The sequence below is a fragment of the Nyctereutes procyonoides genome, unplaced genomic scaffold, assembly GCF_905146905.1.
Source record: "Nyctereutes procyonoides isolate TBG_1078 unplaced genomic scaffold, NYPRO_anot_genome, whole genome shotgun sequence".
In the NCBI taxonomy this organism is placed as follows: Eukaryota; Metazoa; Chordata; class Mammalia; order Carnivora; family Canidae; genus Nyctereutes; species Nyctereutes procyonoides.
In genome coordinates, this window is record NW_026575136.1 from 21,744,646 (window position 1) to 21,762,345 (window position 17,700).

The window sequence follows — 17,700 nt, forward strand, 5'->3', positions numbered from 1 at the left end:
AATTGTTTTCTGAGAGTTGCAGTTCTCAATTAGTAGGTTGAAGGGAGTGGAAGGCACTCTGGCTGTTTCGGAAGATATCTGCCAAGACAAGTGCTGGCCCCTTAATTTGAATTTGGAAGAGTCAAGTATTATTATTTTTCTTCAATTCAGATCTTACTTTTCAACCTAGTTCCATTGGCCTTGTGTTTAGGTGAAAATTCCTCAGGAGTGCCCTCTATACATGTTGACCGCAGTCCTGGCTTTCAGTATGGTGAGTTTTATCTCCTATTCTAGGTTTTTGAGATGATTTTAGTGGGATGTTAGGAGAGGCTACATTGGCTCCCTTCACCATTTTAAGGCAGACGTTTCTATCCAGAATTAAGTATTTGTTTTAGCAACTCACAACTTCCTGGATAGCTTGCAAGGAATGCAGCTATGCCACAGAATTAAAGATCTTTCTTTGCCAGACTTCATCATAGGCAGAATTAATAACAAGAAATTGTCATTTCAAAGACTGAATACCCCAAAAGACTTATTCTAATCACCAGATAGGAAATAAAAGCCCTACCGGAGTAGAAGTAAGAGTATCTGGGTTCTCAGAGCTCGGTCATGGACTAGCTGTGGTCAGTCTGGGATTACTCATGGCACCCCTAAGAGCCTCAGAGTCCTGTATCCAGGATAAAGGATTGGACCAAATGGTCTCTCAAGTCCAGCCATTCTGGGACTCAGTGGCTTTACCAGCTGTCCTGAACCCTGCTATTAGAAACTTGTCCCTTTTGCACTCAGAGTTTTTGCTGAAAGGAAAGTTAAGGGTGGAGGCACATCCACACTGGGTGTGCAAGCTCCGGCCAGGGACAGAGCCTGCTGAGGGGGTGTGGGGTGGCATAAGGTGCCGAGGGCCAGTGCCCTCCTTTGGAAGATTCACCTTCTGGGGCCACCTGGGCCTTTTTCTGGCTCTACCTCTGCCTATAAAAGTTGTCAGGCATCCAAGGGCTCCCATTTCCTGAGTTCCCTCCAGTGCCTTTGTATTACAGATAAAAATAAAGACAGGAAATAAAACTTGTTTTCTTCAGAGAATGTCTTTGAGGTGCAGGGAACTGAGAATGGTGGCTTGCTGGCTGCCTTTCATTTAACAATAAGTGGACATCGGGGAGTAGCTCTAACATTTGTCCTGACCAACCTGCTCACAATCCTCCCAACGCCCGAGCAAAGGCAGGGGCAGGATATAGAGGAGGAGCAGAGTTTATCATTTATTATCCACATTTCCAGATGAGAAGAGGGGACTGCAGGATACCCAGATGGGCAGGAATTGCCCCACGTCAGGAGCGAAGCCCGAGGTGTGGCTTGAGCACTCAGGGGCAACCACCAGCCTCCTGGGGCTGCTGACATCTCTGCACTTTAGACATGACCCCTTACAGAGTCTCCAGAATGAGGGGCGTGTGCGTGTGCTCATGTGTGCCTGGCCCCCATACTCTCTTGATTCTTCTCCCTCCTCTCTCCTTTCTCTCTCTCTCTCTCCCTTTCCCACCTACTTCCCCACCCCCAGCTCATCTTTGATCTAAGAAGCCAGGCAGTGGCTCTCTTGCTTCCACGAAGCCGTTCAACCTGGAGTGCCTTGGCTCTTCAGGATAATTTGCCAAATGGTTTAGAGGATTTTCACGCCAGAGTTTCGTCTGCACTTGCAGTTCGAAGGGAATGGAGGAAAGATAAAACCCAACAACCCAGAATGACTCCAAGTCCATTTGCGTGGTGGATCCTCCCTGTCTCTGCTCTTGGCCTCTCAAATGGATGTGGGTCTGGATGTCACTGGCTCCACTGCCTAAGTGGATTGGCATCTGATCCGTGAGGAAAGCCAGCTCCCAACCTGGAGACAAAGCCATTAAGTTTCCCATCTGATTCAGGCCAGGGACATTTGCAGAAACCAGAGTGAAGTTAGAGTTTAGCTCTCCGGGGCTAAGTTCACCATAGTGGCTCCACAGTAATCTGGACCAAGGTCAGGGAAAACTGCAAGCATTTAACTGCAAACTATTTATAGTTTCCAAATTTTAGCACAAGATAATGAAAGGATCTGATAAGATCCTGGCCCTTGCAGCCACTCCCCCTTCATCAAGCCCTCCCACCTTCCAGGTGGATGATCAGTGCCCAGCCACCCCTGACCCTCAGGGGCCAATGCTTAGAGCAGGAGCCCTAAGTCTGTGTGTCAGACCCCTCCTCTCCCTGTCCCCATAGCAATACGCCAGCACATACTCTTTTGCTGCCTGAGAAGCCTGCATTGCTAAGACTTACCAGCATTGATGGCTTTCGGGACATTGTGTACTGTCAGAGTATGTAACTCTTCTAGTCTTGCTTCCCTATTTGAATGCAGGGGATCCTGTTACTGTTTTAAAGGCTCTTGGATATGCAGATTAGTTCCAGAGACAGGGTGCCCTCCTGGGCACCGTCACCTCTTCTGTGGCCTTGTTCTTTTGTCAGTACCAAAGGACCACTTCTTTGGAGCAGGGAAGGAAAAGGAGTTTATTTCCCTTCTTACCTGCACCCCGTAGGTTTCTGTGATGGACTTATTTCACTTACCATGTACTCTCTAGCACCATCCATGTCATTGCAAATGCAAGATTTCCTTATTTTTATGGCTGAGTAATATTCCATTTTATATATATAATGGAATATATATACATATACATACACACACACACCTCACACATCATCTTTATCCATTCACCAGTCAGTGGACACTTGGGCTGTTTTTATAATTTGGCTATGGTAGATAATGCTGGTATAAACACAGAGATGTATGTACCTTTGGAATTGAGTGTTTTTGTGTCCGTTAGGTAAATACCTAGTAGTGCAACTGGTAGCTTTAGGGTAGTTTTATTTTGGAGGAGCCTCCATACTGTTTTCCGAAGTGGCTGTACCAGCTTGCATTCCCACCAATGGTACACGAGGATTCCCCTTTCTCCGCATCCTCGCCAACACCTGTTGTTTCCTGTGTTGTTGATTTTAGCCATTCTGACCCTTGTGAGGTGATATCTCATTGTAGTTTTGATTTGCATTTCCCTGATGGTCAGTGATGTTGAGTGTCTTTTTCATGTGCGTGATTTCACTCATATGTGGAATTTAAGAAACAAAACAAAGGAGCAAGGGGACAAAAAAAGAGAAAGAGGAAAACCAAGAAACAGGCTAACACTGGGGAATAAACTGATGGTCACCGGAGGGGCGGTGGATGGGAGGAACAGGTGATGGGGATGAAGGAGGGCACTAGTTGTGAGGAGCACCGAGTGATGTATGGAAGTGCTGAATCACTCATTACACTGTATACCTGAAATTAATAGTACAGTGTATGTTAACTAACTCTAGGAATTCAAATAAAAACATAAAAAACAAAAAACAAAACAAAACAAAAAACCCCATAGGTTTTTTGGAACAAGGTTGGAGCTACAAATATGAACTTACTTGTAAATCTTTTTTTTTAATTTATTTATTTATGATAGTCACAGAGAGAGAGAGAGAGGCAGAGACACAGGCAGAGGGAGAAGCAGGCTCCATGCACCGGGAGCCCGATATGGGATTCGATCCCAGGTCTCCAGGATCGCGCCCTGGGCCAAAGGCAGGCGCCAAACCGCTGCGCCACCCAGGGATCCCTGAACTTACTTGTAATTGTTTTTTTCCAGTACAACCCAGCTTGTCTTTCCAGCACAGCTCCAGCCCTGGTACATGTGCCCTCTTTGCTGGAGAGAGTCTCCCACTTTGCAGAAGCCCTTGTTGTTGTTTTTTAAAGATTTTATTTATTAATACATTAGAGACACAGAGATAGAGAGAGAGAGGCAGAGACACAGGCAGAGGGAGAAGCAGGCTCCCCTCAGGAAGCCTGATGTGGGACTCAATCCCTGAGCTCCAGGATCACGCCCTGAGATGAAAGCAGAGCTCAACCGCTGAGCCATCCAGGCATCCCAGGCACAAGCCCTTGTAAGAGGACAGCTTCAAGCTCTCCAACTGCAAGATGGCAGTGATTCTCCTTAGCATATTTTCCAAACCCGTATACTTGGAGGTCAAGTGACTGCTGACGAGTGCACACCCCCATGCTTCCCCCCCATCTCCACCCTATGCCCTGGCAATATCCCATTGAACTATTCAGGGGAAGCATTTACTGGATGCAAGGAGAATATGGTCCTTCTCCATTATTTATGAGGGGCTACAATACCCATCACATGTAGAATGTATTTGGACATAAATTAGTGATGTTAGGAAACACCAGGGGTCCCAAGCCTATTAGGATCTCTGACACATATATGAAAACACATCATGGTCTTACCTTTTCTACAAGGCTGGGAATTGGCTATGAGACAACTTCACACTGAAAACAAATCTCCTTAACCTTTTATTTGCCATTAGCCCTCTAGGCAGTTCATCTACCATTGAGTAAATCTTGGAAAACCATTTCAGATTATGAATTCCTAATCTGACCTTTTTTAAAAAAGACTTATTTATTCATTTTTGAGAGAAAAGGAGAGAGAGAGAGCATGTGGGGTGGAGAGAGGCAGTGGGAGAGAGAGAGTTTTAAGCAGACTCCAAGCTGAGTGCAGAGCCCGACCCTGGGCTTGATCTCATGACCCTTAGATCATGACCTGAGCAGAAATCAAGAGTAGGACGCTTGGGCGCCTGGGTGGCTCAGTGGTTGGGCGTCTGCCTTTGGCTCGGGTTGTGGTCCCAGGGTCCCGGGATCGAGTCCCAGGTTGGGCTCCCTGTGGGGAGCCTACTTCTCCCTCTGCCTGTGTCTCTGCCTCTTTCTCTGTGTCATTCATGAATGAATAGATAAATGGAGTCTTTAAAAAAAAAAAGTTGGACACTTAACTGACTGAGCCACCCAGGTGCCCCTAACCTTACCTTCTTATACACCTTTTTCCTTCTTTCTCTATGAAGGGAGAAAGAATATTTACAAGTACTAAGTGTGCCAAGGGCTATAGCTGGCCTTGATGTCTGGAGTGGGGAGCATAGTATCCCCATTTTATAGATGAGTGAAAGGAGACCCAAGGTCACATAGCTGATAACCAGGGCTCAGTTGTCAAGTGGAGGCCTTTTATCCTGCATCTGACTTTCCCTGGGCAGGAAGGCACAGGTTTTCCTTGGCTGCTCCATCTATCACCACAGTAATGCAACGTAACACAGAACCACAAAACCAACAGCGTAAAGCCATACACATTTCTCTTTGCTCCAGAGCCTGTGGGTCAGCTGGGCGGTTCTGCTGCTCTGGGGCCACGCTTGGGTGGTCTCAGCTGGACTCACTCAGGCACCTGCAGTCAGCTGCCCGGGCCACCAGGGCCGCTGACCTAGGCTGACCGGGGTTTGTCCCGTGGCCGCCAGGCAGCGGTCCAAGAGCGTGAACAAGCACATGGCTTCGCGAGGCCTGGGCTCAGAATTGCCACAGTGACTTCTCCCTCATTCATTTGGCTCAAGCAAGTCATCCTAGCAGCCCAGGTGGCCAGCAAGGGCGAGCGGACTCCAGGACTCCACCTCATCTCGCTGGGAGCCGCTATGGAGTCGCGTTGCAGGGGGTACAGGTGTTGGGAAGGGAAGAGTTGGGGCCAACTTTGCAACCAGGCTGCCTCGGTTCCCGCGGTGGGGCTGCGCTGTCCCCTTCGGGGCACCTGCTGCCTGCAAGCCTCTGCTCCCCTCCCCCCAGGCCTGCGCTGGGAGCCTCTCCTCCTCCAAATAAGGGGCAGGATGGCTGCTGCGGAGAACTTAAACTCTTTCCATTTAAAATGATTCTCCTCCCAAGCGGAAAGAGGGCGGCCAGTCTGGCAGGGGTTAAGTCTTCCACGGATCTGATTAAGCGAGAGCAGGCGCCCGAGCAGGAGCCGGTGCGGAGGGGAGCCCGGGGGTGGGAGCCCGGGGGTGGGAGCCCGGGGGTGGGGCGGCAGCCCGCGGACCGCTCCTCCTCCGCTACACCTGAGGCTGGCGCTTCCCGCAGATCCCGCTTCGGAACTGGCTCCCCCGGCGTCGCGTTTTGCTGGTGGAACCAGGATTCCCCTCCTCTCCAGGAGCCCCGCAGCGCACTGTCTCGCCGGCCCCTGCAAGGACCTCCCGGGTGCAGGACCTGCGGTTTCCAGGGAGGAGGAGTGAAGGACAAGTCCTTTCCCGCAGGACTCCAGGGCCACCGCGGCCCACTCGGGAAGTCAGAGGGGCGGGGCGCGCTTGAGCAGGGCGGGGACGTGCTGGGGGGGGGGGGATGTGCAGAGCGGGGCGGGGACGTGCAGGGTGGGGGCGGGGACGTGCTGAGTGGGGGCGGGGACAGCTGAGCGGGGCGGGGACGTGCAGGGTGGGGGCGGGGACCTGCTGAGTGGGGGCGGGGACAGCTGAGCGGGGCGGGGACGTGCAGGGTGGGGCGGGGACGTGCTGGGGGGGGATGTGCAGAGCGGGCGGGACGTGCAGGGTGGGGGCGGGGACCTGCTGAGTGGGGGCGGGGACGTGCTGGGGGGGGGAATGTGCAGAGCGGGGCGGGGACGTGCAGGGTGGGGGCGGGGACCTGCTGAGTGGGGGCGGGAACAGCTGAACAAGGCGGGGATGTACAGAGTGGGGGCGGGGACCTGCTGAGTGGGGATCGGGACAGCTGAGCGGGGCGGGGACGTGCAGGGTGGGGGCGGGGACCTGCTGCGTGGGGGCGGGGACAGCTGAACGAGGCGGGGACGTGCAGGGTGGGGGTGGGGACCTGCTGAGTGGGGGCGGGGACAGCTGAGCGGGGCGGGGCCAGCTGGGCGGGGGCGGAGCCCTCTGAGCAGGGGTGGAACCCGCTGAGCGGGACAGGGATGTGCTGAGCGGGGGTGGGGTTAGCAGAGTGGCGCGTGGCCAGCTGAGCAGGGGCGGGGCCAGGTAAGGGGGGGATGGGAGCAGCTTAGTGGGGCGTGGCCATCTGGGCGGGGCGGAGCCCGCTGAGCAGGGGTGGAACCCGCTGAGCTGGGTGGGGATGTGCTGGGGGTGGGGGTGGAGGGAAAGTGGGTGCTGGGGCGGAGGTAGGAAGAGCTGCTGCATTTCTGGAGGACAGGGACAGGCCGGAAAGCTGATGAAAAAGAAACTGTGCTGAGAAGAGACAAGGGTTTACAAACCCAGCCCGAAATATCAGAGATAAGAGGACTAGCGAGGGGAGGCCGATGTTCGCACACCCCGGAGCCCGAAGCAGGCCCCGCTTGCCCTGCTACCTCACTCAGGGCCTGCCCTTGCTGCCTTCCGCCAGCGAGTAGCGCCTGGGCGCCTCCTAGGGTCTGCGAGGTGGTCTCAGAGGTCAAACCCTGGAGGGTCTTGCCTGGGAGGGAAGAGAAGCTCCTGGGTCCACTCTCCACCTAGGGAGGTGGGATGAGTCTCCCCAAAAGAGGCACTTGCCCAACATGGGGCTTTCCAGGCATTACGGGGTGTGCATATTAACACAATTGTGTATATTAAGCTTGCAAGGAACAGCCAAGATGTCCCTAACTCTATCTGCCAGAGAAGGGATGAACAGGTGTCACTAAGACAGCATCTTGCCTTTGGTTTGGGACAGCACGTAAAGTGGTAGAATACAGAGGGAGAGGCCCACGCAGGCGAGTCGCCACCACGGGGAAGGCCCAGGGCAGCCGTGTCTGGCCCAGTGAGCCCCGGTGACCCCACAGCTAGGGAAAGCAGGCCGGGCTTCGCACTTAGGTCAGCGGGAACTGCCAGGCCCTCATCCATTTCCACCTTCTCCCTCTGTCAGTTGCTCAAGAAAAAATAAGACTACAAAGTCTTTCATTTCGAATCTTAGGAGTACAACTCATTTCCATGAGATCTTTTCCTTTCCTGACAGTTAAGGCCCGTGTGCGGGAGCGCAGAGGACCTTTCCGCACTGATTCTAGCAAACTGTGAGGCTGAATTCTCTGCTGTTTGGCTGAATTGACTGGACAAAACCCCAGTATGAGAAGTTCCAGCTCCAGAGCAGCAAGTGCCGAGGAATATGACCTGGTGTTGGGCTCCTCTTGCTTCACGGTTTCCCCCCGGCCTAGGAAGGCTGGGAAGGGGCCTCTGGGCCTATGTCCTAGCTCCAGTGCCAGTTGTGTCACCCTGAGCAGGTCCCTGAACCTTCACCACCTGTAAGATGAGAATCTACATCTCCACCCCACCTTCCTCCCAAAGGTGTGGTAGGAAGAAAGTTCTGATGGGCTTCAGCCTCCAGCTTCGGCTCACAGTCCCCTCAGTGGGCCTCCAGCTCCCCATGTGTACACTGACAGCCCTGGGCCAGACAAGCGCCCTCACGCTCCAGGACCCAGTGATGAGGATCCAGTTGTGGTACGAGATGTGCAGGTGCCTTGAAGGGCTGAAGCCACTGCACCTGTGGCACCAGGCATCAAGGTTAAGTGTGGGTCCAGGATGACTGCGGCCTGTATTTGCCTCACAGAACCAACTAGCTCCTGTCCCCCTTAACGCTCTATGCCCATCACCCACCCCCCAATACACACACACACACACACACACTCACAGCTGAGGTCACTCACCTGGGACACCGGGCCCTCTCAGGAAAGACCAAAAGAGAAGATAGGGCAGATGGTGGCCCTGTCTCTGCCCCTACTTTGCTTCCCCCTGGAGTCCAGTCTTCCCCTCTCCACAGCAGCCCTGGCTTCCAACGACGCTTTATCCCTTAGCGTGTGAGTACCAAAAGACCTTTGTCACAGTACGGAAAGTTAGTGGTGGGTGAAAATGAATCTTTTTTTGTTGGAGAAACTGCATGGTCACCGACCTTTGTGGCACCAGGGCTCCTCCCCCACCAGGAGCAGAAAGGGAAGGCACAGGACAGTCAGTGCAGGGCTTCTCCTTGGCCTCCTTAATGTTTTTCTCTGGTCCCTGGTATCAGCCCTCCACCTGTCTCACCTCCCTCTGAATCCCCTCCTGATGTGAGGCACCTGCCACCTGCCCTGACCACATACTGTCGCGGTACCCATATGTGGGTGCCAGAAAGAGCCGTGGCCAGTTCCTCTGGGCAGCTGAGGGCAGCTGGGTTCCTGAGGATCCCCAGGAGCAGCCTGACCACACAGGGAGCTGCAGTTGGAGGCAGAGGGAATGGTCCCTTGTGGAGAGTTTTTTCTGGTTCAGAAAGATGAGCCACAGGGAGCAGCACATCCCTGGACAGATGCTTGCTTTGTCCTGTTTCCAACCCTCTGAGGGGGAAAAAAAAAACCACGGTGGCCTCTGGGGGAAAAGTGGGTTGGCATCTTAAGATCTCAGGGAGGGCCTGTGCCTTGGACCAGAGCTTCCCTCTTATTATTTCACCCTGGGAAGCCGGTGATTTGAAAAATTTGTCCAGCCAGGACCCTGCATTTCTTAGGCAGGAACAGTCCCTTTGTGACTAATCCCAGATGACTCTCATTGTGTATACCTGCCAGTCACAGGCCCGGACGGCAGGAGGCAGCCAGCATTACCAGTGTAAGCTGATACTATTCCTGCCCAAAGAAAACGAGAGGGGGAAAGGCCCCAATAATCTGGGTAGGTAGCCTCACTGTAGATAAACAAATGATGCCTCTTAGTCTCTAAAATAGAAATAAATTCTCCAACCCCCATGGCCAACACAAGAACCACGTACTCCGTGAGAGGAGAAGTCAAGGATGGAGGAGGGCTTTCTGTGCCCACACCCCCACCTCACCACCACAGAATGCACACATTAACTCTGGTGTGCCCCCCTCCCCCTGCTTTTCTCCTAGAGAGGGAGAAGCAGCAGATCCAAGTGGTCTGCAGGAGCCTGGACTAACCTACCTTCCAGAGGCAGGATGTACCTTGTGTGGCTGGAACCCTGGAGAGACTGGATCCACCCTCACCGCTGATGAACACCTGCTGTCTGTTGGGTTTCTGACACGTTCCTGGGTCAGAGGGAGCTATCTGGCTTTTTCCTAGCTGCTTAGAAATGGCTATTTGACCGTAGTGTAATATGTTCACACCAAAACCATTTACACTGTAGCTGTGCCTGTGGGGATGGCTCACTTCACGCCTCATACCAGCTTCCAGACATCATTCGGGCATAGGCTTTCAAAGCAGGTGTCCAACCTCTTGCTCTTATTTTCCTTCAGCTCCAGATCAACTGCTCATGTAAGAGTCGTGGGGCGAATGCTGTTAGTGGTGTGTTTGTGATTTCTGTAACTGTCGGGGGTGGAGAGCAAACCTGTCTCTTTGAAACATGTGGAGAAATAAATGCCTTATAGCTCCAAAAACAAGTGTGGGGTGCCTGCCAACTGGCTGGTATAAGGACTCTGGACAGGGTACGTACCTACTGTCTCATTATTTTGGGCTCTTGGACTTGCTGTAAGTTTGTAGACCACAGGCTACATCTTCGCGTTGGTTGGTGTGGAATCTGGTGGATTGGAAAGCTGCTGAAAAAGCATGCACAGATCTCTTGATTTGTTCTTTCTCTACAGTTTGCTGAACATTGAGACTCTAACATTTTTCTCTTAAAGTGTGTGTGTGTGTGTATGTGTGTGTGTGTGTGTGTGTGTGTGTGAGCAAATATAATCTGACTGGCCAACATGAACCAGCACTATTGCCTAAATACCCAATTAAAAGTACAAATAAAGCATTCTCTGAAGAATAATCAATATTGATAGGAAATTTGAGGGATGTATGGTTAACCCAAAGGCGCATGAATTGACAGAGGACCTCCGCCGATGTTTGTAGAGGATATTTGCCCAGATTTTGTTATCAAGAGATTACCATGCACCACTGTTTACGCAGAATCCTTCCAATGAAGACTTGGTATCTGGTGTCCCAGGAGGCTGGGGTGGGGACAGTACTCTGGAACCTGAAGTGGCTGGTTCCCATGTCTCAGAAGGGTCCAAGGAGGTTTGTAAAAGCACAGGTTCCTGAGCCCCGCCCTGCACAATGAAAATCAGAATCCCTGGGAGTGGAGCCCCAGGGCTGCCCTGCAGACAGATCCCCTCTGATGTTACCAATGGCGTGGGTGCCCTTTCTGTAGAGGAGAAAGAGGGAGGATTGGAAGGGCGGATTCTTACTCTGGGTCTGCAGCAGACTTGGAATGGGACCTCAGGTCAATGCCTTACCCAGTCTAGGTCTCAATTTATTTCATTTTAAAATGAAAATAATTCTGCTGACTTACCCACCTCAGGATTCTGGGGGAAATGCAATTAGAGGGAAGGTGGGGAGGAAGCACTTGTCCATGCCCTCTTCGAGCTCTGCTGAGGGCAGCAGCATCGTTACTTCCATTAGATGAGGAACACAGGCTCTGAGAGGTGAAGCAATTTGCCAAGGTCCCAAGACCTGAAGATGAAGGAGCCCTGTTGTGAATCCAGGCATGCCTGGCTCCAGAGCTCTCCTTTCCATCAAGGTGCTTCTCTGATATTTTAGCTATCAGGTATATGCTTGGGAGTCAGCTGAGGCATGTGGACCAGCAGCATTGGCATGGCCTGGAAGCTCATTAGAGATGTAGGTTCTTAGGCCCCTCCCAGGCTGCCCGCCCCGGAGTCTGCATTTGAACGAGTTCTCCAGGGATCCTTTTGCCTTTTCTCTCTCTCTCTCTCTCTCTCTCTCTCTCTCTCTCTAGTATTTATTTATTTATTCATGAGAGATACACAGAGATAGAGAGGCAAGACACAGGCAGAGGGAGAAGCAGGCTCCCCGCAGGGAGCCCAATGCAGGACTCGATCCCGGGACCCCGGGATCATGCCCTGAGCGGAAGGCAGAGGCTCAACCACTGAGCCACTCAGGGGTCCCCCTTTTGCCTTCTCTAGGGTGAGAAGCACTGTCAAGGAAGACTGGAGATTGCACAAGAGAGTAAATCTGAAGATAAGGGCATATAGTAAATATACAGAATCCAACACAAATGGAAGATCCTCGCAGGGATGAGCAAGGACGCGGCCTTTATTGGGCCAAGCCCATGAGGAGTGAAAGGCGTGGAGTATCTCAGCCTTTCCGTCTGAGCTTCCGTTGCCAGGGAAGCTCGCCTCCCCTGAGAAAGTCCCACCGTCCAAGTGAATGGGTTTTACGGTTTTAAGGTGGAAACAAATTGCTTTCATCAGTGTGTGTGTGGGTGTGAGTGTATATTTAATTTTCAAAGATAATATGATTACTTTTATGTTTAAAAAGAGAGAAGGAAAAATCAGGAAGAAAGTGTTTGGCAGAGCGAAGTGTCATCCCTTCCCATGTATTTCAGGAATGATCCCTTTATGGCAGAAAGCACCCACCGGGGAGGACAGCCGGTTAGGTGGGGGACGGCCAGCATCCACAAGATCTTCTCTCTGCATGCCGGTCCTCAGGTTAACTTGTGAGGCCCATCAGTTTGAAGGGCATCCCCGATACTCCCCTGCCCGAGATGCTCCCTGCAGAAGGTCATGCCCTGCCCCGGGGCCGAGAAGCAAAACTGGCAAACCAGGGCTTTGAGAAGTGCGGGCACACATCCGGGCAGCACCCAGACTGCTCGATTTGGGGGGTGTCGGTCCAGTTCAAAGGGATTCCCAGCCTGTGCCCGGGACGTCCAGGAGGATTTGACTGGGGCAAGAGCATCTCTGTTCCCTCCTTGCCTTTCCCGGATTAGCTCTGCTGGTGCCTCACGACACCCCTGGGTGAGCTGGGCTTGCTTTCCAGTGACTTCAACATGTGTTCTCGTGTTTAAGTTCCTGATTTGTATGCACCGTGTTACTTAACCCTTACGAGCCTCTTCTGAGACCAGAACCAGTCGGCATCCCAAGTATTCCATTGGGTTACACAGACCTACCCTGCCTTCCGGGGACTTGGAGGGTGAGGCAGAGAGAGTGACGCCAAACTAGTGTCCTCCGTGGTTTGGGCTGCTTCCCCCACCCTCAGCGCTGGCCCTCTTGTACCGGCTTCACTTCAAACTATCCAAATTGGAATGGGCTAAACCAACTTTTTTTTTTTTTTCCAGTCTCTCCCTCCTTGTTTTGTTTTTTTCTTAATTTTTCAGAAGTCTGGAAGGAGGGGATTTGGGATGATACCATCATTCTCTCACTTCTTTCATTCTGTTAACAATTTTTCTTGAAAGAAGCTTTGATTTTGAAAAAGATCATGCACCTTAAAAATTTGGGGGCTCCAGAAAGTCATTTCAGCTAAGCTGTAAACACTTCTAGAAAGCTGAAAATGAAAGAGGAGCTGCCCACCCAGGCTCCCCCGGGGGACCTGGAGCCATCACTCCCTTCACGGTGCCTGATTTCAGAGATGAAGAATTTTCAGGGTGTGCTGGAGGCAGGGGGCTGCGGCTGGCCAAGACCAGACTGCGTAGAGCAGCCTTGCTGTTCTCACCGTCCTCTCTTCTCCACTAACCGGTCCCTTCCATCACCCGGAGATGAACTGGGAAGGCTGGTTATTGACAGCTGGGCAATTGGCACAATAAAGTTTAACGGTTTACATCCTCTTGTACGATTTTGTCGATGTTTTCAATGGCTCACCTTCTCGGGTGCTGGTTCTCACACTTGTACTGACTCTCTCCTTCTTCTCTTTCCCTTCAAGCGTGCAAACGCAAAGAGCAAGAACCAAACAAAGACAGGAACAATTCCCAGAAGAAATCCCGCCTGGTGTTCACCGACCTCCAACGCCGAACACTCTTTGCCATCTTCAAGGAGAACAAGCGCCCATCCAAAGAGATGCAGATCACCATTTCCCAGCAGCTGGGCCTGGAGCTTACGACCGTCAGCAACTTCTTCATGAATGCCCGGCGCCGCAGCCTGGAGAAGTGGCAGGACGATCTGGGCACAGGAGGCTCCTCATCCACCTCTAGCACTTGTACCAAAGCGTGATGGGAGGACTCTCGCGGTTGGGCACAGGTCACCTCCAGATGGGGACAACTGACACAAAAGAAAACACAAAGGAAAAAAGACACCGGATTCTTAGCTGGGGCCCTTCACTGGTGATTTGAAAGCACAATTCTCTTAAAAAGAAACTTCTATTCTAGCTGTAATCATAGGCCAGGTGTTCTGTTTTGTTTTGTTTTTAATGGCTATGGAGTCCAAGTGCAAGCTGAAAATTAATCTTTTTGAACCGGACATTGTCCTCTCAGCATGCTGAGCATCCCAGAAACCCAAATGAGGCCTTCCTGGAGCGAAGTGATTCCAGTGTGGTGTCAGCCAAGCTCGGGATCTCGCCAGATGTCAACAGTCCCACTCTGGGCCCTGTTGCAGTCAGAGTTCCCACCTGTCACAGTGGGAATTTGGCCTGTGTAAGGATTCTGAGTTTGGGCCCCCAAGATGCTACCATAAGAGATTCTTCTAGCAACAAGAATGACCTCATTTGTTTTCCAAGTGCTTAGCCTCATCATACCACAGTACACCAAAGTTCACAGCCATAACATTAAAAAAAAAAAATCAGAATGATAATTACTGAGCACAACTTTTAAATACGGAAATTAAAAAAAAAAAAATCCAAGGACCTGTTTTTCCAACTCAGGCATCATTCCATTGAATGGTTTGGAAAGCTTTAAGTTGATCCAGTTTACAATTTTCTTTTCCTTACCTCCTGGAAATCTCACGTGGTCTTGGATCCATCAAAAAAAAAAATCAGTTCTCTTGAGCTCAACGTTTCAAGCACAACGTAGATAAACAGAGAAGTAAGGAAGGTTCTGGATTCACCACATCTGGATTTTCAAGACACTGATAGTGAAGTCATTAGGGAATCGTTGGGAATATGGCTTCAAGCACATTTTGCAGTTTGCTACAAATTCTGTTTGTACATAATGCAGACGCACACTCAGGAGGCCAATTTAACTGTTACGGTACATGGAGAAAATGCAGCATTTTAAAAGATCTAGATTTTTTTAGATCATTGATGTATCCTCCTCGGTTATTAGTCATCTGGTTCCTCCTATTGTGCATTGTAACTACCACATGATCCATTCTCACTCGTTCAGATTTCTGTTGTTTCCCATCCATCCCATCGGTAGGGACGTTTTTCAGTGTTTTCTAGCAAGAAAAAAAAAAAGAAGTAATTCAAACCACCATACGTGTAACTCATGAGGGTCATCTGGTCCCAAATCTCTTCCATTGTCGAATCATCCTTGCAAAACAGCTGAGTAAATCTGGAGAAAACACAGCACACCAAAGAAGCAGAATACTGCAAACCAAAGACATTTATTACTTGCCATTTTCTAGCCTAAAAATACTGTGATTACTTTTAGAAATCAGAAAACCTCTGCAACTCCAAATGGCATTCAGCTCTTGCATTTGGCTCACCATCAGGCTGAGCAGACGGGCTAGCCAAGTCACCCTGGGGAGTGGCTTTGCCACGCCAGCCCCGGCTCCTGGCTGTCACCTTCCCACAGCACGGAAGAGCGCCCACACGACTCTGGGAGGTTGCGAAGGTCACGATGTGCATATTTACCAGTGAATGGCCCCAGGTGGGCACCACGGGGGAGGGGTTCGAAGCAAGCCAAACGCTGCAATGATTCTTTACAGACACTTGAGACTGACTTTTTTATGAATTACTTAATCGAAACCAAAGAAACTTTTTCTGCACCTAATTCTGCAACAAACAAAACTGTTCCATTAAAATGAATAACTAAATACGTAAATCCGTGAAAATCACCACCAAGAAGGAAGCACGCCAGAAAACAAAAACAAAAAAAACCCACAAAATCAAAATCAAAACCAAAACCAAAACAAAACAGCAACAACAAAAAAAAAAAAAAAACACAAAAAACAGCGAGACACACTGTGTTTAAACAGACCTCTTGGGACATTTTTTGGAAGCAGATTTTAAAGAAAGGGTTGAGACAGGAATAGATATGAGGAAAAGCCTCGGTGGCTACTGCTTCATTTGACAACTCACGTGGTAATCTTAAAGTTGAAGATTGTCTTTAATTTGTGCCTATGCAGTTTTTCAAAAGAACACGGAACAGAGCAACAGAAACCTCAACAGCTACAATACCAAAGATGAGGATTTCTCACATCTTTTGTTTCAATTCGTTATCTCCTCTTGTCTGGCTAAAATACTAATAGCGTCATTGATCTGTGGGAAGGTAATCAATTTTGTTTCTGAGCAACAAAAGGAAAGGGTCATTGATTTGATTTTATTGTTTCCCTTTAATTTTGTTTTATGGCTTTCTACCCCAGCATGGAATCTCTCAAAAGTTTCCATGGACTCCAAGTTTAAGATGTTGGGATACTGAACTGTTCTCTCTACTCCTCAGAGTTTGGGGAATAATGTCACTTGAATGTTCTTTGCTAACCCCTTAGACTTGGTTCCTTCTATGTTCAGAGTCTCAGCATCAGGGGAGGGAAGGGGAGTGAGGGTCAGGGTCAGAGGTCTTGGTGACACATCCTCTCCTGAACCACAGAACCAAAGAGTTTGTAGAGGAATCAACAGCCTCATTTTCATGTGATTGCTACATCCTAATGGCTTCATTTGGGGGAGGGGGGAACATGTAAAAATAATTGCCAGTTTCTACTTTTCTATTAGCTTTTTAAAAATCGGCTGTAAAGTTGCATTTCTAAAGAAAGAGATATATATATAATATATGAATACATATATAGATTCAACTTGACATTGGTGATAACCCCAAATTCTTGCTGTCCGAATCCATGTCTTGTTTTGGTCAAGTGCTTCATTTATTAAGCATTCAGTTCCGAATTCTGCTCATTTCTCATGCCATCCCAGAGCCCAGAGTCTGTTCTCCACTGTGGATGATTTGGAGTACTCAGATTTCTCTGAAAGTTCCTGAAAAGGTTGAAAGTCCAACTCCAGCATTTCAACATTTAGCCTGTTGATAAATGGATCCATGGTGCAAAGGAGTTTTTATTTGTATCTGGAGTCATCTCTAGTCTACGCCTCAGCCACCGTCAAGGTAGCGAGTGGGGTCTGTCCGTGAGACCAGGCCCCCAGCTGGGCTGGGGCCAGTGGGGTGCTTGTCTTCTGTAACTGCTGGGGAGGCTCGGTGGTCCATTCCCACTAGCTGTGAAGATGAGGCCAGTCCAGAAGGTGTTCTCCAGGAGCTACCCTGTCCTATCAGGGTGTCCAGATCCCCTCGGTGAGCAGATCCACCAAAGGGACTTCTCACAGGGGAAGCCCAACTCCTGTTGCGATGGGCTGACCAGGTTTCCTCAGGGTGGCAGTTACCAACCTGTATTGACAGGCCTGTGTGCAACCACAGCAGGCACTGGAGTAAGGCAGTGATACTTACTCCTCGGGGGCTTGTCTCAAGCCTGGAGGGAAAACACAAAGCAGGGTTTGGGGCGAATCCCAGCGTCCTGCCCCCGAGTGCCCCATCGTCCAAAGTGCCACCTCCTTGCGCCCACCACGGGGCTCTCCCTTGGCAGGGGCAGCAGTCACAGAGCTTTGAAGGAATATGACTCTCGTGGCTTTTGTACTCCCATCTGATCGCAACATTTTCCAGGACTTTTCCTGGTATCCTTTTGTCTCTTGCTCATACCCCATGTCTTCTTTGTCAGACGACTGAGAAAAAGAGCATGTTTCAGCTGGGGAATGCTCCATATGGGTTGATAAAAAGGAGTTTCAGCTCAGCCCTTTCTAAATGAAATCCTTGTGACTTGGGGCCAGTGTTTTGGAGACTGGATTGAGGGAACAAGCCTGCTTGGTTTGGTTAGCGATCCTTTGGCATGCTAATCTCACCATTTGGGTTCCGGCACCCTCTGAAGATGTCAAAACCCAAAGAGGCTGCCTTTGTGGCCTGAGATTTCCGTAGTGCTAAAACCTGTTGTAGCCACGTACATGCCCTCCGTGTTGCTGCTGACCCGAGGAGGACATGATGATGCAAAAGGG

General features: G+C 50.4%; 1 protein-coding gene across 1 annotated transcript in view; it reads left to right on the forward strand.

The window, feature by feature from the left end:
• The window catches only part of LOC129495607 (one cut domain family member 2), a 50,293-nt gene extending 33,643 nt beyond the window's left edge, over positions 1–16,650 (forward strand). Inside the window, exon 2 of the mRNA XM_055303280.1 lies at positions 13,441–16,650. Coding sequence (XP_055159255.1) covers positions 13,441–13,727 — 287 coding nt within the window. The 3' untranslated portion in view covers positions 13,728–16,650. The remainder of the gene's footprint in view (positions 1–13,440) is intronic.
• The last annotated feature ends 1,050 nt before the right edge of the window (positions 16,651–17,700 follow it).